General features: G+C 39.0%; 1 protein-coding gene and 1 long non-coding RNA gene across 2 annotated transcripts in view; one reads left to right on the top strand and one right to left on the bottom strand.

Moving 5' to 3' along the window:
• Nucleotides 1-23255, bottom strand: part of LOC146503309 (uncharacterized) — an 82736-nt gene that overhangs the window by 48775 nt on the left and 10706 nt on the right. Inside the window, exon 2 of the mRNA XM_085131140.1 lies at nucleotides 22396-22725. Coding sequence (XP_084987266.1) covers nucleotides 22396-22725 — 330 coding nt within the window. The remainder of the gene's footprint in view (nucleotides 1-22395; nucleotides 22726-23255) is intronic.
• Nucleotides 2376-3831, top strand: LOC146503310 (uncharacterized). Its single transcript, XR_014868773.1, has 5 exons — nucleotides 2376-2494; nucleotides 2620-2709; nucleotides 2798-3245; nucleotides 3362-3672; nucleotides 3759-3831. It is a non-coding gene; the product is annotated as an uncharacterized LOC146503310 (long non-coding RNA).

Genomic DNA, 23255 nt, shown 5'->3' with positions numbered 1-23255 from the left:
CTGCGTGTGTGCGGGTTGCCTCTAGGATTCACAATCTGTGTGTTCAGTTGTGTCCGTAAAAGGAGAAATGAGAAATGAGAAGTGTGTGTGTGTGTATACAATGCACACAACAGTATCAGCGCACATGAAGGTATGCAAGGAGAGTCAATTAGGGGACAAAAGAGAGGAGAGCACAAACGACAGGCGGAGAAAGAGTGAAAGAGAAACTCCGTGGAGAAAGAAAGCTCCGACTATGCTCCTCTCCTTTGGTTTCCCTCCACTGACTTCCCTCCGCTCGTCTCCCACACAGCAGGAATGCAGGTTACGTCGCTGTCTGTGTGTCCTATTGATGTCTTGAGAGTCACCGCTGACTGGTTTCACTGGTGGAATGCAACTAAGTATATGCATTTAATTTTCTGCCAGTTGTTTCCTCTGCAGGCTTTGATTTTAATAGGAAATTATTAACAGTTAGCTTGGCTGAGCTTTAAGACTTCATACAGGGGGAAACAATTAGCCAAAAGCAACAAAATCTCACTTGAGCACCTGTCAAACTCGCTAATTAACCCGCATCGCTTTGTTGGCTTAATCCGTGCATAAACACACACAAATCCAAACAATTTCTTGGTGGTTCCCAGGCAGCTGGCGGCGTCTCTAGGACAACACATCCACAACATCCACTGTTCCACTAAGATCTTAGTTCTTCAAGTCTTTTAACCTAATCATCCATACAGGTAGTTCGCCTACTTTGATACTGCTCATATATATGAGCAAAGAGGTTTACAGAGCGCCACTTAAAGTGGGATTAAACACCCACACGGACCATTCATGTAGTAACGCAAGCTTGGTGTCTGCTTTCAGTCAGTTTACTTTCCCCCCCGCTGATATACATCAGGCTAGTACATTTCTTTATAATGGTTGTTTTTGTTGATCTGTGTGTTTAAGTCACCAAAATCCAACCAAATATTAATTATAGCATCATTTTCAAACCTGTGTATATAGCAGGTTTTAGCAGTACTAGATTAAAACTCCACAGGATGGCTTTAATTATAAACCAGCGTTGCAAAGACAATGACATAAACAATCGGTTCATTTCACCTATTCATATGTACTCACTGAATGTTAATACAAATCGCAAATCAGCCAATCACAGGGCAGCAATTCAGTGCATTTAAGGACGGAGACATGGTCAAGATGACCTGCTGAAGTTCAAACCTGGGATAAGAAAGGGGAAGAAAGAGATTTAAGTAAGTTTGCATAGACCAGCCTGTCTGGCACCAGGAAGCAGACGGGCTGGTCTGAGTATTTAAGAAACTGCTGATCTACTGAGATTTTCCTCCACAACCATCTCAAGTTTAGAGAGAATGGTCTGGAAAAAGAAATAAAATATCCAAGAAGTGGAAATCTTCTTGGTGAAAACATCTTCTTGTTGCAAGAGGAGAATGACCAGACTGCTTTGAGTTATACAGAAGAGCATCTCTCAATTCACAACATGGAACATTGAAGCAGAAGACCACACCGAGTGCCACTCCTGTCAGCTAAGAACAGGAAACCGCACGAGTGCACCAAATTGAACAACAGAAGATTATAGAAACATTGTTTGGTTTGATGAGTGTTGAATATTCAGAAGGTAGTGGCAGCATTGTACATATATAACCAGTGTTGGGAAGGTTACTTTTAAAATGTATTCCATTACAGAATACATGCCCCAAAATGTATTCTGTAACGTATTCCGTTACTCAATGACAGTAACGTATTCTGAATACTTTGGATTACTTAATATATTATCATGCTGTTTACAACTACATGAATGTACTATTGTTGTGATTTATTACTGTTACTGAAGGTCCGCAGCTCCGAACCGTAGTAAAGGGACCTCTGGCTAATACGGTGGGTTCTGTGTTGGGCTCGTAGCCGAAAACTAGCTTTACTTTGTTGTCTGGGTCAACTTTGCTAGCAAGAGACAGAGAGAGGCGTTGAAAGGCTGCTCCAACGGAACTTATTGTTTTTGGAGGAAAACACGAACACGGTGTACAGTCGAGTCTTAATAGCTTACTTACAACTGGGCTCGTCAGGCTCTCTTCTTGGCTGCAGTGGTTATTATTATATTTACATGCTTCCAGCTCCCGTTTTTGCTCGATGACAGCTCGTACTTTTCCTTTTTCTCCCTCCCTCGCTCACAGACACATAACGTGTATGGCAGTCCATTCTCCCTGCAGCACGGACTACACTGCCTATGATGCTACATTCTTTAGAGCTATACCTGTAGCATTCTGCCTATTAGCTTAGCACAACAACAACAGGCGCTCTCTCACCCAGGAAACACGCAGAGAGAGAGCGTGACCCTGTAACCATGGCAACCGTAACGCTTCCGGTGTTCTGGGAATTTCTCCTACCCCGTAAACCGTCCTACCCGTTGTGCCTGAGCATGTGCGCATGCGCACAACACAAAAAGGGAAGCTGAGCGCATCCGGCTGTGATTTCACGCTACCCCGTTGTCATATTTGCAGGAGAATAGGTAAGTAGTAAGCATTAGTACTTTTTATTGACGTTGATACTTGATTTTTTTTAAGCCTTTGTGATTGTTTGTCAATATTAAAGTGAAGTCGCTATCTGCTTTCTGCACAACTGTCGAATTTTCAGCTTCGGTGAAGTCTGCTGTCAAGTTACTGGACACGTGGTATTTGCACAACACTTTTGAGTCCGCAGCTTCGGTGTTTTAAGGCTGTTTCGGTAATGTCATTATTTAATAAGTTAAATTATTTGCATTGTTAACTGCACATATTGAAGCTCATAAGAAAATGTTTGCTTACATTCGTAGATATGGAGAAGAAGTGGGAAGAGATTTACGCATTCATTTCTGCGGGCTCCTACCCTTCAGGATATGACAAGGCTCAGAGGCAAAACCTCAGAAGATATGCCTCAAAATTCAAACAAAAGGGTCAGTAATTTATTGTTAATACTAACAACTCATATATGTGGTTAAATTAATTTCTAAATATATATTGTTTTACTGCAGATGGAGAACTCTTTGTTCGAACCAGAAGAGTAGTAAAAACCATGGATGATGCCAGGAAGATATTTCATGAGTTTCATTCATCTCCAATTGGAGGACACACTGGCACACACAAAACGCTAAATGCAGTGTGTTCCAGATTTTACTGGTTTGGTATGACAGTTGACATCAAAATCTCCTCACAATCTGTACTGCTGTTAGACCCTCTTGGAAATGAAGGTTGTTATGAAAGGAAAGTTATGCGTAACTGGAGGTATTCATCATTCATTAATTATCTGTTTTGGGTTGTTTGGTTTGTGGGTTTTTTTTTTCTTTTTATTTAGAGCTAAATGCTGGCTACATTTTAAAAACTTGTTTTATTTTTATTAGGAATTTTCTGAAGATGAAAGGAAAGGAAGAGTCCCGAGTGGATTGGAAAATGGAGACTCTGCCACACAACAAGCAGATGGACTCCAGCAGTTGTGGAGTTTTAGTGTTGAAGGTATTTAATAAGCAATTGTATTGAATTGTATTTATTGTATTTAACTAGAATTAAGTTAATCAATTGCAATTACTGTAACATGTTTTACAGTTTGCCAAACACTACCTTCTGAGTGGAGAGGTTACTAGGGTGCTGTCCACTCCAGAAGCCATTGGGCTGCACCGCACTGAAATTGCTTGCGAACTGCTAGAACATCAAAGTAAGTAGAGTCATGTGCTTTTGTATTGCAATAGCACTTTCAGTTTTGTCTAAAAACTGTTAGGTTGAACGCCAGTGTGTTTCTAGGTAATGCTGATGACTACTGTGTGGTTTGTTCCATGCTGGAAGCCGATCCTGAGTCCAGTATGATTGAAATGTTAAAACAAATAAACCACAAATGCAATATACAGTAGCTTGCAATAGTATTCGGCCCCCTAGAACTTTTCCACATTTACAGCCACAAACACAAATCAATTTTAACCCTCTGGATTCCAGCAAAATCACTACCCTCTCAGCTTGTTTGTGGCCAAAAATGGCCACCCCTTGTTTACGTTTACAAAATGCTATAAAATTCATATATATTAAGAAAAATTCCCAATTTTTTTTACATGATTTTTTAGATTAGTACCAGTGCTGTTCATGAAAATCAAAATTTCATTCAAATTCATAATTTTAACCCTTTAAATACCAGTTAGATCACATAATCCTAGGAACTCATAAATGGAAAAAATCACAAAACCCCAATTTTTTTCCAAATAAAACATGCCATCTGATTTACTTTCTAACCATGATGGAGGTTAGATGTATAACAATAATTAAAAGTATCAATGACTTTTATACATCTTTGTTTTTTTGTGCAGTGACAGAAAAACATAAAAACTTCCTCTCAGCTTGTTTGTGGCCAAAAATGGCCACCCCTTGTTTACGTTTACAAAATGCTATAAAATTCATATATATTAAGAAAAATTCCCACTTTTTTTTACATGATTTTTTAGATTAGTACCAGTGCTGTTCATGAAAATCAAAATTTCATTCAAATTCATAATTTTAACCCTTTAAATACCAGTTAGATCACATAATCCTAGGAACTCATAAATGGAAAAAATCACAAAACCCCAATTTTTTTCCAAATAAAACATGCCATCTGATTTACTTTCTAACCATGATGGAGGTTAGATGTATAACAATAATTAAAAGTATCAATGACTTTTATACATCTTTGTTTTTTTGTGCAGTGACAGAAAAACATAAAAACTTCCTCTCAGCTTGTTTGTGGCCAAAAATGGCCACCCCTTGTTTACGTTTACAAAATGCTATAAAATTCATATATATTAAGAAAAATTCCCACTTTTTTTTACATGATTTTTTAGATTAGTACCAGTGCTGTTCATGAAAATCAAAATTTCATTCAAATTCATAATTTTAACCCTTTAAATACCAGTTAGATCACATAATCCTAGGAACTCATAAATGGAAAAAATCACAAAACCCCAATTTTTTTCCAAATAAAACATGCCATCTGATTTACTTTCTAACCATGATGGAGGTTAGATGTATAACAATAATTAAAAGTATCAATGACTTTTATACATCTTTGTTTTTTTGTGCAGTGACAGAAAAACATAAAAACTTCCAAAAATGGCCACCCCCTGTTTACATTTACAAAATGCTATAAAATTCATATATATTAAGAAAAATTTCCACTTTTTTTGACATGATTTTTTTAGATTAGTATCAGCGCTGTTCATCAAGACCAAAATTTAATTCAAATCCAGACTTTTAACCCTTTAAATCACAGTTAAATTACATAATTTTAATGATTTACAAAGGGATAAAAGCATAAAATCCCCATTTTTTTTCTAAATAATACATGCAAACTGATTTATTTTCTAACCATGATGGAGGTTAGATGCATAGCAATAATTAAAAGTATCAATGAGTTTTATGTATCTTTGGTTTTTTGTGCAGTGACAGAAAAACAAAAAAAATCCCTCTCATTTTGTTCGTGGCCAAAAATGACCACCCATGTTTACGTTTTCAAAATACTATAAAATTCATATATATTAAAACATTTTTCTACTTTCATTGACTTGATTTTTTAGATTAGTATCAGTGCTGTTCATCAAGACAAAAAATTTAATTCAAATCCAGACTTTTAACCCTTTAAATACCAGTTAAATTACATAATTTTAATGATTTACAAAGGGATAAAGGGATAAAGGGATAAAAGCATAAAATCCCCATTTTTTTTCTAAATAATACATGCAAACTGATTTATTTTCTAACCATGATGGAGGTTAGATGCATAGCAATAATTAAAAGTATCAATGAGTTTTATGTATCTTTGGTTTTTTGTGCAGTGACAGAAAAACAAAAAAAATCCCTCTCATTTTGTTCGTGGCCAAAAATGGCCACCCCTGTTTACGTTTTCAAAATACTATAAAATTCATATATATTAAAACATTTTTCTACTTTCATTGACTTGATTTTTTAGATTAGTATCAGTGCTGTTCATCAAGACCAAAATTTAATTCAAATCCAGGACTTTTAACCCTTTAAATACCAGTTAAATTACATACTTTTTAATGATTTACAAAGGGATAAAGGGATAAAGGGATAAAAGCATAAAATCCCCATTTTTTTTCTAAATAATACATGCAAACTGATTTATTTTCTAACCATGATGGAGGTTAGATGCATAGCAATAATTAAAAGTATCAATGAGTTTTATGTATCTTTGGTTTTTTGTGCAGTGACAGAAAAACAAAAAAAATCCCTCTCATTTTGTTCGTGGCCAAAAATGGCCACCCCTGTTTACGTTTTCAAAATACTATAAAATTCATATATATTAAAACATTTTTCTACTTTCATTGACTTGATTTTTTAGATTAGTATCAGTGCTGTTCATCAAGACCAAAATTTAATTCAAATCCAGGACTTTTAACCCTTTAAATACCAGTTAAATTACATACTTTTTAATGATTTACAAAGGGATAAAGGGATAAAGGGATAAAAGCATAAAATCCCCATTTTTTTTCTAAATAATACATGCAAACTGATTTATTTTCTAACCATGATGGAGGTTAGATGCATAGCAATAATTAAAAGTATCAATGAGTTTTATGTATCTTTGGTTTTTTGTGCAGTGACAGAAAAACAAAAAAAAATCCCTCTCATTTTGTTCGTGGCCAAAAATGGCCACCCCTGTTTACGTTTTCAAAATACTATAAAATTCATATATATTAAAACATTTTTCTACTTTCATTGACTTGATTTTTTAAATTAGCACCAGTCCTAGTCATGAAAACCAAAATATAATTCAAATTTAGATATTATACGCTTTGAACTGGATGTGGTTCCCAATCAGCCAGAGTTCACACCCAGTTTCACACCTTGGCTCAGGCGATTAGAGGATCATCAGGGGTCCCTTTGTCCCTCTGGGGGGGGGGGACACTCCCACCTTCTTGCCATATTGCCAGAATAAATGGTCTGGAAGCTGTTAGGTTTACTTACAGCAGTAGCAACGTCTGCACCTGCATAAACTCCAGGACACGTTTACAAACAGTGTTTGTTGTTGTTTGCGCTGCAGCTGCAGGTTTGAACTGTGCAAAATGTCCTGTGATTGGGGTTTTTTTTTGTTTTTGTTTTTGTTTCTAGAGTTAATATTTTGGGTATGGTCTCTTTTTATGAAAAATACAAGAGTAAAAGTGCTTTTCACATGTGCTTCAAAGCTAAGTTTGACTGGGAACCTCAAAGCTCAATATCCTGCATCCACAGGAATTCACTGCAGCCTATGTAATGTTTGATGCGTCATTATTTATTCCAGTCTATCTTGCAAATACATGTTTGTGCTGCAATGTCATGCACAAACACAAACTATCAGATCCTTAAGACCAAACCTATGTCAAAATTGTTTCATTATATTGGTCCATTGGAATGTGGTAACCCATCAAACGCCCCTAGTGGAAACCAAGAATATTACATGAAATTGCTTGCTTGGCACAAAATGGGCCAAGGATCTCATATGGTGAAAAACATTAAAAACTACAATTTTCATGTGTTGAGTTTAGAATGAAAGCAATTTTACCTAAATCGCATGATATAGTACTGCCAGTAACAAGGAATCAAAAAAGGTGGTTATAATGGGTTTCAATTGGCCAAAAATGGCCACAATCAGTAAAATGGGAACAATTTGGTGTATAGTGAATATTATTGACATTATTAAGGAGCTGATGTTGAAAAATAAAAAATTTTAATAAAATACACACCTTTGGAAAGTTTCATTCCATTTGCATTAACAGAACAAAAATGGTTGAAAACCGAAAAGTGAAGTGGCCAAAAATGGCCATATAGAAACCAGAGGGTTAATTGGAATTCCACATGAAAGACCAATACAAAGTGGTGTACACGTGAGAAGTGGAACTATTTTGGAGTTTTGCGAGTTTTGTTCCAGATGGGCACATTTTGGATGTGCTCATTATGACAGCAGCCTGGTGAACTACCTGTGCGACAAATGTGCATAATTTGTACACTGTTTCTTTTTCAGTTCTTTCTCCCTGTGTTCTGTTGGATCTATAAATGTCAAATATATGTATCTGTAAATATATTCAGTAAATATATACTGTAACTATAATGGAGTGAGTTTATTGTCAAAGTTTGTATAGTCAGGTGTTCCAATCACTTCAATGGTGACAGCTGTATAACTTAAGCACCTTGGTATGCTGACTGCTTCTACAAACAAGTGCCAAACCATGCTACCTTTGTTAATAAGAGCAAGAAGCATAATTCTGACGGGAAGAATTACGTGCCAAACCATGCTACCTTTGTTATTATAAACTAGAAGCATAGTCTGACGGGAAGAATTACGTGCCAAAACATGCTACCTTTGTTACGTGGATCCTTCACCTCCTAAATTGATGATCCAAAGGCGGATTATAAACCAGGATGCTGCTAGAAGGTTTTCTGCCATGTTTGTCCCTCGCATGGCTCAAAATGATATGGGGACATATCATAGATTGTCTTTTAACAATCAATGTAAATCTATTTTAGATACGGTGGCACCTCTGAAACTAAATGTTGTCCATTCTTCAAATTTCTGTCCTTGGATAAATGAAAATATTCGAAATTTTAGGAGATATTGTCGCAAATTGGAACGTTTATGGAAGGCTTCCAAGCTTGAGGTCCATAGGGTACATCTCAAGGAATCAATTTTCTCACTTAACGACATGATAAAAAATGCCAGAACTGAATATTTTGCTAATCTAATAGCTTCAAAAAAGAAAAATCCCAGAGTATTGTTTGATACAATTAAAAACATTGTCTCTCCTGATATTCCTCATGTACCAGTCTATACTAAATCTGATTGTAATGACTTTTTAAACTATTTTGTTAATAAGGTCGCTGCTGTCAGGTCTAATATCTCGCCATCATCCTCTCAGTATCACACTGACACGTTGCTTACCTCTGATACCTGCTCCTCTTTTACTCCTGTTACCTTACAGGACATCAGTGCTCTGCTTGGTCGAATGAAACTGACCTCAAGCCACCTTGATGTACTTCCTCCATCATTTTTCATTAGTGTGTTTGACTCTATTGGCCCCTGTATTCTGGAAATAATTAATACTTCTCTTTATACTGGCTCAGTTCCCAGCTATTTTAAACAAGCTATTGTTGAACCAATATTAAAGAAACCAAATTTGGACCCATCTCTTCCAAGCAGTTACAGGCCAGTATCAAAATTACCATTGGTGTCAAAGATCTTGGAAAAAACAGTTGCAGAACAACTTAACAACTTTTTGGAAAAGAACAATGTTCTGGACATTTTCCAGTCTGGTTTCCGCAAATTGCACTCTACTGAAACCGCTTTGCTTAAAGTGTCTAGTGACATTCTGATGGCAGCAGACACTGGAGATTACACCGTTCTGGTTATGTTGGATCTCAGCTCTGCTTTTGATACTGTTGATCACAACATCATGATAAATAGGCTGAAGGACTTGTTTGGGATTACTGGTGTTGTTTTAAAATGGTTTATGTCGTATCTATCTGAACGATCCTTTACTGTCTGTATAAATCATGTGCTGTCGGAAACATCAGTTCTGCCTTCTGGGGTACCTCAAGGATCTGTTTTAGGTCCTATTCTCTTTTTGCTGTATATACTCCCTCTAGGCCACATTATCAGACGTTACAATAATATTTCTTATCATCTCTATGCTGATGACATTCAGTTGTACTGTTATTTCAAAGCTTCTGAGTTGTATAAATTGTCTTGTTTAAATAATTGTCTGTCAGAAATCAAACAATGGTTAAATGACAATTTCCTTCAGTTAAATGCAGATAAAACAGAAACTTTGATTATTGCACCTGATCACATGCTCTCAGAAATTAGGCAGCATATCAGTTTTTTAGACCCTTCATTTCAGTCGAGTCTCAGAAACTTAGGTGTTATATTTGACAGTTCGATGTCTCTTGAGAAACACTCTAAACAACTTGTCCGGAACTGTTTTTATCATTTAAGAAACATTTCTAAACTCAGACTACTGGTGTCAAAGGCAGAACTTGAGATGATTATTCATGCTTTTATTTCTTCTCGTTTGGATTATTGTAACGGTCTTTTTACGTGTCTCAACAAATCAGCTCTGGATCGCCTTCAGTCTGTACAGAATGCAGCAGCGAGACTTTTAACTGGTACAAATAAGAGGTCACACATTACTCCAGTTTTGGCTTCTCTTCATTGGTTGCCTGTAAATTTTAGGGTTCATTTTAAAATTTTAGTTGTAACTTTTAGAGCTCTGCACGGTGAAGCTCCCCAGTATATCTCTGACCTGTTGAAACCTCATGCTTCATCCCGAGCACTTAGGTCTTCAGGTCAGAGGCTACTGGTGGTCCCACGTACTAGGTTTAAAACACGTGGGGATCGGGCTTTTCAAGCACTGGCACCTAGGCTGTGGGACTCTCTGCTGTTGTCTTTACGCTGTCTAGACTCTACTGACTCCTTTAAAAAGCAGCTGAAGACATTTTTATACAAACGGGCTTTTAATTAATTTTAACTTGTATGTCTGATCTTATTGCAAAGCACTTTGTGATTTTTTTATCTGTGAAATGTGCTATATAAATAAATTTTACTTACTTACTTACTTAATAAGAGCAAGAAGCATAATTCTGACGGGAAGAATTACGTGCCAAAACATGCTACCTTTGTTAATAAGAGCAAGAAGCATAATTCTGACGGGAAGAATTACGTGCCAAAACATGCTACCTTTGTGAATGTGACCTACAAGCACACTTGAATGGGTAAAAAGAAGTGTCTAACCGTACTGGCTTTATGAATATCAGCTACAAACATACTCTGATGGGCAAAGTTAAGTGGCAAACCGTCATACCTACTTAAATTTGTGCTGGAATTATTGTTTGGCAGCAGAAATGTGCATAAATTACGTACAGTAGGACATTTTGCCAAAGTAGGGCAGTTTGTCATATGGCAGCGTAAAATTATCCTACGGGTAGGACGTTTTGCCAAAGTAGGATGGTTTGTCAGAACACCGGCCGCCTGGAACAACAGAACGTAGCTGTCAAACAAAACCCAAACAGTCCTGACCCGCCACAATATGAAACAGGGAAGTACCGCCGTGTAATCCATTTATTTCAACAAAGTAACTGTATTCTAAATACCACCTTTTTAAACGGTAACTGTAACGGAATACAGTTACTCATATTTTGTATTTTAAATACGTAACGGCGGCACATGTATTCCGTTACTCCCCAATACTGTATATAACAGAGGGTATGACTCCAATCCCGCCTTGTATCAGTGGTTGAGGCTGGTGATGGTGGTGTAATGGTGTGGGGGGAATAATATAGCCCTAACTAAGCATAGTTTAAACACCACGAGCTACCTGAGTGTTGTTGCTGACCATGTCCATCTATATATGACCACAGTGTATCCATATTTTAATGGGTGCTTCCAACAGGATAAAACACCATGCCACAAAAGCTCATATCAACTCAAACTGGTTTCTTGAACATTGGCGATGAGTTCACTGTACGTAAATGGTAAAATGGCCTCTATTTGGATAGCGCTTTACTTAGTCCCTATGGACCTCAAAGCGCTTCACACTACGTTTTGTCATCCACACATTCACACACTGGTGATGGCAGCTACATTGTAGCCACAGCCACCCTGGGGCGCACTGACAGAGGCAAGGCCGCCGGACACTGGCGCCACCGGGCCCTCTGACCACCACCAGTAGGCAACGGGTGAAGTGTCTCGCCCAAGGACACGACGACCGAGACTGTCAGAGCCGGGGCTCGAACCGGCAACCTTCCGATTACAAGATGAATCGCCAACTCTTGAGCGACGATCAACCTCCACAGTCACCAGATTTAAATCTAATAGAGCATCTTTGGGATGTGATCACGCAGGAGATTCACATCACAAAGACTAGAATCTCTGAGGAATGTTTACAGCAGCTTGTTGAATTTTTGGCAAGGAGGTCCAACATGGTACTAGTTACGTGCGACTAATGAATGGCTGATTGTATATTTTGACGTATATCCATCCATCCATCTTCATCCGCTTTATCCGAGGCCGGGTCGCGGGGGCAGCAGCCTAAGCAAAGAGGCCCAGACCTCCCTCTCCCCAGCCACCTCCTCCAGCTTATCCGGGGGAACACCAAGGCGTTCCCAGGCCAGCCGAGAGATATAATCTCTCCAGCGTGTCCTGGGTCTGCCTCGGGGCCTCCTCCCGGTGGGACATGCCTGGAACACCTCACCCAGGAGGCGCCCAGGGGGCATCCTTGTCAGATGCCCGAACCACCTCAGCTGGCTCCTTTCGATGTGGAGCAGCAGTATAGAGCAGTGGAGCAGCAGTATATTTTGACGTATAGATATAGATAATCACTATCCACATCCACAGACCATCCATTTGAAACTACTGATCAGGAACCATTATGGAGGCATGGATATAAAAATGTTTGTATAAAAAATGACTTATCTGACTTAATTCTTTTAATGATTAATTGAAAACTGAAAATGTGTTAGGCTGTCCTGAAAAACTCATTTCAAACTGACGATGCCACCACAGAGCTGCGGTTGAAGCAAACACTACTGCGTGTTGATGTCCAGTGTTTTGTTGACCCATCTGTCTAATCGACCTCCTGTTGTAAAAACTAAACCTGAATTCTTCCTTTGTTACTATGTCATCTGAAAATGTCACATATAAGAATACAGTGGGCTGTGTAACTTTGAATTAATTCTCTTTAACACAGATAGAGACGCACAAAGACAACAGGTTATCATGAGAGCTGAGAGGCTGACGGGAAAGAACTTGTCACACAAATGACAAGTGAAGATATTTGCATATGCCTGCACTTTGCATGTTGCTCTGAGCAGAGAGCCTTTGTTTTCGCCTACATGTGACCCGAGGTAGCCTCGATAGCTCTTCTGATGAAGAGCCAAGTTGGATTAGACTTGTTGTGTTAAGATGTGAGAAATTTGTTGGTGGATTAACTTGAAAACAAGGAAGTAAAAAGATATTTTCACCTCCCTCATTTTCTTTATCAAACAGTTGACAGTACACAGTGAATGGAGAGGATGAAGATTTACATCTAGAGGTGATACACTGCCCGGCCAAAGCTGCCAAAACCTCACACCCTCTATTGTTTAGTTAGATTGCCTTTAGCGTTGATGGCAGTAGACATTCGCTATTTTATCGCTTATGCTTATGCTTATGCAGACTTACGTTCATTTTTTTACAAAGATCCCATTGATGATGGGATCATGATCAAACCACTGCGTGTAGTCTTCTCCATCCCGTCCCAATGATTTTCAATAGAGTTAAATATATTCAGACGGTCAGCTGACCTGATTTTTGGCCACATAAGGTTAAAAAACGCAAGCAGTCAGATCCTAACTCCCCTGGACTGTACGGTGCACAATAGGCATGACCGGCTCAACACTTCATTCGCCTTTCTCATGACCTTCTTTGCTCAAGAGCTTGAACTTTGTGCTCAAGAGCAAAGAGAAGACTCTTTTTTTCTCCCAACTAGCCTCAATGATGGTGAGATGGTGGTTTTCTTAAGGCTACACTGCTGTTTAGACTCAGTCTGTTGGCTTCTCCATTAGTTCTACTGCAGCTTTTTTTAAAATTTTATGTTACCAAACATTTGACTGCTCTTTGTTCACAACCATTCAAGATTTTTTTTCCAACCATTGAAGGTGATGGTTCACTGATTTCCTTCTAGGTTTTCAATAATATCTAAAACAGTTCTTCACCCAGTTCTGATAGTTTCAACAATTTTCTCAACTTTCTTTCTGAAACAGTGCAACACGACTATAGGATATAAGCTACTCATTGCATCAGCTGGGGTTAATAACCTGCTGCCAGCTGAAGGATACTAATCACTTCTGAAATTATCCAATGGAAGACTTAAAATTTTCTTAGTTAAAACATTCCATCTTAACACTTTGCTTGGACACTGGTCAACACGCATTTTGCTACTGGGATTCTTTCGCTGCACTTTAAGACATTTCAGCATTTAAGAAACAAGTTTGGTGAGGAAAGGTGAAGCCAAAATTAAGGAATGTGTTTTGGTCGATCCTGAATCTGTGAACTAATGCTTAACCATGAGTTTAAAAGGAAACTGAATCAGCAGCATGGGAAGCATTAATGCAGGTTATCCAGAATTTTCTTGGCAATCAGAGATCAGAGAGCTACACTGAGCTTGTGGATAACATGCTGGAAGCATATCAGCTGATGAGCGCTAGAATGTTACCGAAGAATGGCCATTTTTACATGCTCATCTGGACTTTTGTAGCACTGGGAAAATTTTCACCAAAATATAAAAGTAGTGGAAGCCCAACATCAGAGACAATTTAATCCACACATAATAGGTGATAGGGCAGGGCGATATGACCAAAAATATTTATCACGATATACATTTGAAAATTTGCGATAACGATATAACTGACCATATAATTGACACTAGACAAAATACTTTACAACTCCACAACTTTATTAGTGCAAAAAACCCCATCAATGTATTTTCACTTAAACAAGCAGCTGTTTTTTATGTGCATTAACGTTACATAAAAATGTAACAGTGCAAATTCCTCGCTGACAGTTTAACCAAAAGGCATTTTGAGTGGAAATTGGCCGACATATCCTCAGCATAACCATGTATAATATCCACAAAACTTAAAAAGAGGTTCTACACACACAATACGGTAATATTATGTTGAAGTACAGTACGTATCACTCCGCGAGGTGATACGTACTGTCGGAGCCGTAATGCTCCGACAATCCATCAAGTGGTGCGGCTTCGTAGCTTAGCAAAGTCGTACTGAAACATCCGACAGATTTTCGAGCGCCGTGTACATAAAATCGTTTCGAGGTCAGTAAACACAACCAGAATTCATACATAAGGCACACGGGATTATAAGGGGCACTGTCGATTTTCAGAAAAATCAAAGGATTGATTTTAAGTGTGCCGTATTTTCCAAACAACACGGTAATAACGACGGCCCGCTAGCATGCTCTACCAAAAATAGTGCTTTGTTGTGTATCTGACGGACGGAAGCTAAACCAGTTCCACACCAGTGAAGTTGCAGCATTTTAACAAACCAGTTCTGGTTCATCCGTTTCATTTAACGATCCGCTTTCGCTCTTCTCATTCTGCGTCGCCGCCATGTGCGTATGTAAACACAGGCAGTGCGCATGCGCGTTTTACCCATATTCTATCGCGATATTTCATTTTCCTATCGTTGCCCAAAATTACACCGGTATGATATAGCCCAGCCCTAATAGGTGACTACAGTTAGTTCTCACAAACAGAGACTAATGTGCAGCACAAGTGCAAAAGCAAGTGTCCCAAACATATTTGAGAATTCTGACCTTGTTTTATTTTGAGCAATATTAACTCTGGTATCATTTTCTGGTTTGTTTTTAGAAGAAAACATCTGTAGGAAATAAATTTGCACTGCACAAAAAGTAAGAAAACGTGTGTCTCTTTGTTGTATAAAGCTTCTTGGCAATAAATCTTATGCTGTTGAAAAGCCTGTTTATTTACCCCTAAGTGATGCCCCGTTTCTAATGAAAATCCATTTGTGGGTTGAGCGGCAGAGCTTTTAGAATTGGGCATCTTGGCTCACGTTCTTACAGCCAGCATCAAAACAACTCATTATCTGTTAACGGTCAACATTTCTGCTATTCGTGCGCTCAGTGTGCTGCTTTTATCTCTACTCCTGACAACACAAAGAAAGACCCACATCAATGCAAACCCAAGAGATACATTTACCCTGAATGACAAGACTAAAGGCAAGAGGAAGTCGGTATTCACTAAACACACACACACTCGAAACCACATTCGTGCGCAGACTCTTTGCTGAATGTGAGTTTTTCCCAGCCATAGCCTCTAGCGGTGAACCTGACCATCAATGGGTTTTAACACTCGACATGAGGATTACAAATGGCGGGGACTTCACTCTATTCACTTTGTCCTAACAGGATTTCTGTGGCACCTATCAAATCGTCTTTTGTCGCAGTTTGTTTTAAAAAAAAAAAAAAGAAGAAAAAAAAAGGCGGGCATAACCAGACCTTGATAAACTAGTTCTGAGTCACAAAGGGTCGGGAAATATCAGATTCACGTCCCACATTGTCTGGTGAGTGCCGTTTTCACAGTGAATCAATACATATAGGAGACTCTCTCGCCCAAGAAAATGACTTCATAGGTCTTTTGTGACGACGGTAAATACGATCTATACGTCTGTCTTAAAGTTAAGAAAACTTCAGTGGCCTTGTGAATGGAGAGCTTCAGGGATGACGTATTTTTGACTGAAAGTCAGCATCAACCTGGGTCCCTCAACAAAAAGTCAAACTTATTTTTTTGGGAATTTTACAGAAGAAAAATGCTGTGGTACATAAAAGCATGTGGTATGTGTTTTACTGAACCAGTTAATATTCTACATTACTACTACTATTAATACACAGTAAAATTAAAAGGTTAATTAATGTTAGGCTGTCAACAAAACTTCAGATTTACCACCACTAAGCATTGTGCTATATGTGATAACACTGAATGTCCCTGAATATAAGTGACTCATATAACCACTTATTCTAAAGCGCCATATTTACTTACACGTTTTATATTATGGAAAAAAAACACAGATCTTATTTTTAGGCAATTCAAATTTCAAAAGAATCTTTGATTTCAAGACAAAGCAAAAAGATCAATACCCCGATTATTTAGAAAGTAGAGATTAATAACATCTGCACAACACTGAAAAAGGTGTGTTTCAAACCAAACTATCACAAATGAGACTCAAGCTTCAGTTTTCATGTTAAAGGTCCAATTTTTTCTGGAAATGTTCATTGAAGAAATGCTGATATTAGTAGGAACAAACAATCACTAAGATTATTTTACTGGCTGACTTGTCTAAAACTCTCTGTCTCTGCGTTTGTTTGTTTCCTCTGCACCTTTAACTTTCACCGTTACGTTAGTGCTTTTCTTATTTCACTTCATGAAAACAGATTCACCAGTGAAATGAACCTCAGATGAAGGCCATAAAGAAACAACCTCATATCTACGAAGTCTTTGAACTTTTCTGATCTCTGCTGAAACGCCACAGCTAAAATATTCCAGACCGCTGAGAATCCACGCATCTAACGCCGGGGTCAAAAAAAAAGCCACGTCTCTCAGTCTATCTGTACCGTCACTGATAACCAAGAGGCGAAGCTAAACTCTGCAATTTCATTTTCAAAGACAGACTGAAAATAGCAACGATATCCTATTTCATCCTCTGTCACTCAAGGGATGATTCGTCTGCACTTTTCACATAATAAGCAAACGAAAAACATTAAATGTTGCTACACTATGTGACATTTTGTAAAGTTTCCTCACTGAAAAATAAGCTTGTTTGTCAGGAGCAGATTGACACCACTTGGGACTCGTATAATGCTAAAGCCGTGATACCTTAAGCGTGGTGTAAAGACTGGAAACGGGAAAAAACAGCAAACCTGACTTCAGACTTCAAAAGGATAGCAATGCAAACTCACTGCTACATTTCACTACTTACATCAGATTTTACGCCTCAAGACATAATTTTTGGAAAAAAAGTACGGAGCCCCGCAGGGGACATGGGAGAAAAAAAAAATTAAGATGGACTTTTGCGAGATCTCGCAAAACAAACTCGGGATCTCGCAAAACTTTTGCGAGATCTCGCAAAAGTTTTAGCCGCATTCTTCCCATTAGCTTGAAGCTAACGGGAGGTCGAGACCTACTACAGCCGGGAGGAACACCGCTTTCCCGGCACATCGTGCCTCGACCTCCCGGTCGGCTTCGAGCCAGCGTCCGAAGAATGCGGCTAAAACGTTTGCGAGATCTCGCAAAAGTTTTGCGAGATCCCGAGTTTGTTTTGCGAGATCTCGCAAAAGTCCGTCTTAATTTTTTTTCTCCCATGTCCCCTGCGGGGCTCCGTAAAAAAGTGCATTATTTATTTGATGAAAATTAATCCAAAACAAAGCAGTGATGGTGAAAAATCCACACTGAATAGCTTGTAAAACCACCTTTAGCAGCAATAACTTGAAGTAGCGGTTGTCTCTCTTGCCGAGGAATTTTGAACCACTCTTCTTTACAGCATTGCTTCAGTTCATTGAGGGTTGCAGGAATTTGTTTATGCAGAGCTCTCTTAAGGTCCCTTCACAGTATTTTGAGCCAGGTTGAGGTCTGGTTGTTGACTGGGCCATTGCAACACCTATATTCTTTGTTTTTGTCATCCATTCTGCTGTAGTTTACTGCTGTGGTCCCAATCATTATCCTGTTGCATGAATCAATTTGAGCCAATTAGCTGTGAGACAGATGGCCTACGTTTGACTCTAGAGTTCACGATCAAGCTGTGCAGGTGGCTGCAAAAAAAGCCCAAATCATCACCTTTCCACCACAGTGCTTGACAGTTATGATGCAGTTTGATATGAAATTTTCCTTCTATTATGCATTTTCTCCAAATGTGTTACTGTGCATCTTTTTAGAGATAAGAAGCTGTCTTTCTGCAACTTTTTCAAACAAACCATGCTTATTCAGTCTTTCCCTAATTGCACTGTCATGAACTTTAACATTTAACATTCTAACAGAGGCCTGCAGAGATGATGTCTTTGTGCTCACTGAATATTTTGTCTAAAGAGAAATTGAAAATGGTATTAGTCTTCACATTGAACATGTAACGAAAAGTTGAACTATTCTCATAAAACCCTCTCAGAGAGGCTGCCTTTCAGTAAAGCTTTTACAGGTGCTCTAAAACCAATAGAAAAAGCTGATTAAGCCATAAGCTGAGAAATCATGGCGCAGACTTACAGGAGCCTAATAGCGATGGACCCCTGCAGTCATTTTTGATAGCATGATACGCAAACCAAACAAAACACGAGAAATTACAGCTACGTAAACAAATGCAGACAAAAACACAGGCGCGCATTTCCCTGAAGAGATTAGTGTGAGAAATGAAGACTGCACATGTGAGCGGAGGGCAGGGGACAGAAAGAGCTCACCTTTCCTCATAATGACTTTGCTCACCTGTTCATCCCCTCACCTGGGGCAGGGGGATCACTCTACCGCCCTCACCCACCACCCACTACCCTCCACCTCCCAGAGATGGCCAGATAAAGCAGGCCTTTCAGTTGAAAATGCTTTAAGGTTGCCACAGAGTGTCCCGGCTCTCTCTCCCCTGAAGCCCAGCCCGCCCTGCGGCCCGGCCCTGAAACTGATCCAGGTAAAACTTTCTGACGGAGAACTTTCTCACACTCGTACCTGCCAGTCACGCACTTCCCCGGTGAAAAGTGTGACACACGCACTAGATATACAGCGCACACATGAAAACTCACACAAAAGCAAACTATACACAGATAAGGGAAGATAATTGGCTCTGGGACAGGGAGTCTCACAGGTGATACTAATCAAGAAAAAGAAACCTAAACCACAGCTGTGTAACATTCCTCTGTGTGTGTTTGTACTTAGCTTGTTGCAGGGACATAAACTGTTTTCAGTCACACTGCAGGAACAATAACCAAGTCCCCATAAAATAAATCAATTCATTTCAGTATGAAGGGTTAGTTTTCAGGTTTAGCGCAAGTCTCCGGGAAATTAATGCGAGTCAAAGTAACGTCCTCTGAAGTGAAGGAAATACAGCTGTGTGTGTGTGTGTGTTTCTGAAGCCTCACCTGGGGGTTTTGTGCTACATAACAAACATTATTACGACATAATATGATTATGGCTTAGAAGCGTGAGGTCTTTGACTGCCATTTCTGTAATTCTTTCATTATGAGAAACAAGTCGACCATGCTGGGAGCGATCAAAGACAAAGAAAGGGTAACAGGAAATACTGCAGGAGCATTGCTTCAGTGCAAGAAACAAACAAAACCTTTTCAAATCCACGGGGAAATTGTGGATGACTTCTATGTGTCCTTGCCAAGACATTTTGAACAGATTCTCTTAGCTCTGGTTTCGCCGATAAACAAGAGTTAAATGTGAGAATAAAGTCCAGTAAAGGAGTGACTAATGAGCACCCAGATGGACTAATGGATTCTTAGAAAATGGGTTGATGGGAAGAGATAAGTGCTATGCCTAATTACTGTATTTGTGTTACACTGTGATTAAACCTTTTTACTCTCCTGTCATTTTAAGAGTCACGTGACACATGAAGACCCCACTTGCTGTTTTATTCCAACAGCTGCACCTTCCCCCGAACCTCTGAAAAGGCTAACACTTGAAAGGTACTTACTTTTTGAATATTTATTTTTTTTATTTTTACCTAAACAATCAATCGCTTATGCTATTAGCAGTTACCACAACAGAGCCTCCACTGTGTTTTACAGATGCCTCACTGTTTCACCTCTTTCCTGACCGCATCTTTAAATTTTGACAATCATTTGAAACTAAAATTTCACTCCATAAGACACTGAACCATCTTATTAGGCAAAAAAAAAAATATTTTATGCGTTTCAAACTGTGTAATCTTTATTATTTTTCATGGATTCAATAAAATAAATGTTTCTGGCTGCAAGTAACAAAGTTCCTAAAGATACAATTTACATTTAGAAGGTTTCTGTTATGTGTGCACACAACAATAGTTCATCCCTTAAGTTAGGCGCCCTTTTTTTGTTTGAATGATTCATAGTTGAATGTTAATCGGTTCAACAATCAAAAACATTGCTCATAAAATGGTCAGGTGGAAGGATCAGAGAAAAAGGCAGCCAATGTCTAAAGAAAAACTACTTTTCAAGACCACTGCGAAAAAAAAGTTAGAAGAAAAGTCTGGCTCCTTGGAAGCATAAAGAAATGAGGGTTGGCACCATAGTTTTGCATAGTGCTTTACATACATACAGCACATGTAAATGATATAATAGACAGAAATACACATTTTTAAAAGAGGCTTCTGTGAGTGCACATATTTGTGGCCTTTTTAGCTTCTGGATGCTTTACTGGGGAAACAAAAATTAAATGGATAAACAGGGATAGATGGAGCACTGGAGGAGGAAGAAAGAAGTTCGATTGAATAATCAATTGACCACACTTGCCTACTCTTGTGCTAATTGCAGATTAATCGTTCTGCTCTGTAAAGAGGACCCAAGACACAAGTAGTTCAATATGAGCTGAAGAAACTTTCTGTAACATAAGGAACAGAAAGTTTTAAAGATGTGGAGGTGTGAAGTGACGGAAAAAACAGTGGAATGGAGTGAAAAGCAAACCAAAGAAGTAACCAAGTTTAGGCAGACTGTGCTCACCTTCTTGGTTTAGACACACAAAGTTTCAGTTCCAGTTTATGAAGCCAGCCAACATATATCGGATATATTAAATTATGGTGACAATGTTGGTAATCGTCATTTTTGCACTGACAGTTACCAACGTAGTTACCACACTAATGGCCACCAGGCTAATGGCTAGTGTGGTGGCCATTAGTGTGGTGGAGATGTTGGAGGCCGTTACATTTTGACACCAGTTTAATGATAAATGGGCTGCATTCATTTCGTGCTTTTCTAGGTTTTCTTCTAGTCTCACTGATTACCCAGAGTGCTTCAGCAGCTGTATTTCTCCGTGATTGCATTTGGAATAAAGCTCAGAGACTGAAGAGGACCTCGTATGCTGCACAGTTAAATGCAGCAGTCTGGGTTAGTCTCTGACTTGAGGCCCTTTGCTGCATCCCTTCCCCTCACTCTCCTTTCTCCACCTCACTATACTGTCATAAAGGTTAAAAAGGCTCACAAGAATGTGGATGAATGAAATGCACACTAGTGTACTCTCCCTTGTAAACGGCAGAAAGTCGCCAAGGGCCACTACAGGATTGCAGGAAGAACTTTAAGATTAGCATATACTAAATACAAAAAATAGCCATTCTGCTGGTAAATGGCCTCATTCTATTCAAGCAGTCTTCAAGTCTAACTGAGGACTTTCTCCCAACCTTTTTCTGCGCTTTTATGTACTTTCTGTCACACTAACACGGATGCATCAGAGGCAATTTGGGGGTGATAGTCACACTCATTCTGAACCACAGCTGCATCACTCTCATTTTTAGGTTTGTGTGTTTTTGCTCATAAACCAAAGATCACAAATATCCAAAAATTTTAATCATGGGCAACAAGAATATCTGTGTCAAACACTTAATAACCCTTTAACAGCTTAGATCAGGTCTTCTTGGGTCAGTCTGGGAGATGTAAGATGTGTGATTCACCAGGAAGATTATCTTTCTTTCATGAGCACATTAGCAAATTCTGTGTTTTCCATATTGTAATACTCTAGTAGAAGAATGTGTTGTGCTTATTGTGATACAAAAGCATGTGAGTGTGAAGCTCTGAGTGTCATCGTTATTCTCCTCTAGCCTCAGCTTGAGTGCATTGTTTCCCACTTGAAGCTTAGCCTGTTCCCTTGGTAACCATACTGCTAACCATCACTGCCCCCATACTTACCGGCCAGGCGTACTGGAAAGGAATGACAATGTGTCCATTACTCCCGTCCTCTCCTCCTCCCCCCCTGTCGTGTCCTCTGTGGTGGAACAACTGGGAGTTTCCACCCAGGATACCCGTACTGCCGGTACCAAAGGTGCAGGCTCCAGTTGGGGCGACCCGGGCCTGGTACTCCTTGAGGCAGGCCTGGAAGAAAGTGTCACACTGGTCCCTGGCAGAGCAGTGCTGTGCTCCGCTGGCCTGGAGATCACAGCATTCTCCTGTTTGCAGACGTCCATGTGGGTTCTGAAAGTGTCGGATCTGAAGCTCAAACATCCCAACCGCACAGACGGCCTGAATCCAGAGAGAGCAGAGAGGAGAGCAAAGGAGAGAATCACATTAATATATTATCAAACTTGCACAGTTAAGTCCAGTCTCACCCACTGTAGTGATGGAAGATCACCAAGTAAGGACAGGTGGTTTACATTTACAGGCTATTTTAGGTTGTGTAAAAATTCACGTCATTGCTGTGTCTTGCTTCAAGTTCTACTTAAAAATGTCTCATTAGGACAGGAAGTGAAAGAAGGTAATTGCAAAAGCTTTTAAGTTATAAGAGGAGTTGTTTTATCTTTTTATCTTTTATAAAAATCAAACGATGTTTAAATTACAGTTGGTGCAAAGTTAGAAACCAATTAATCTTAAAAAATGGACCGCAGGCCTTTGCAGAAACATACAAGAGAAGCCTCTGATGAGCTGTAACATTAGAGACGTTATAAGAGAGAGAGGGCAATCAAAGAAACCTTCATTGAAATCTATGGGAGAACTCTGCCTCGGGAAAGATGGTGGTGCAAGTTTAACATCCAGGGGGAAAAAGCTCATTTCAG

This window comes from Neolamprologus multifasciatus, chromosome 14 (genome assembly GCF_963576455.1).
Source record: "Neolamprologus multifasciatus chromosome 14, fNeoMul1.2, whole genome shotgun sequence".
Lineage (NCBI taxonomy): Eukaryota > Metazoa > Chordata > Actinopteri > Cichliformes > Cichlidae > Neolamprologus > Neolamprologus multifasciatus.
The sequence above is the reverse complement of the archived record's forward strand: the minus strand, read 5'-3'. Positions and strand labels throughout refer to the sequence as shown.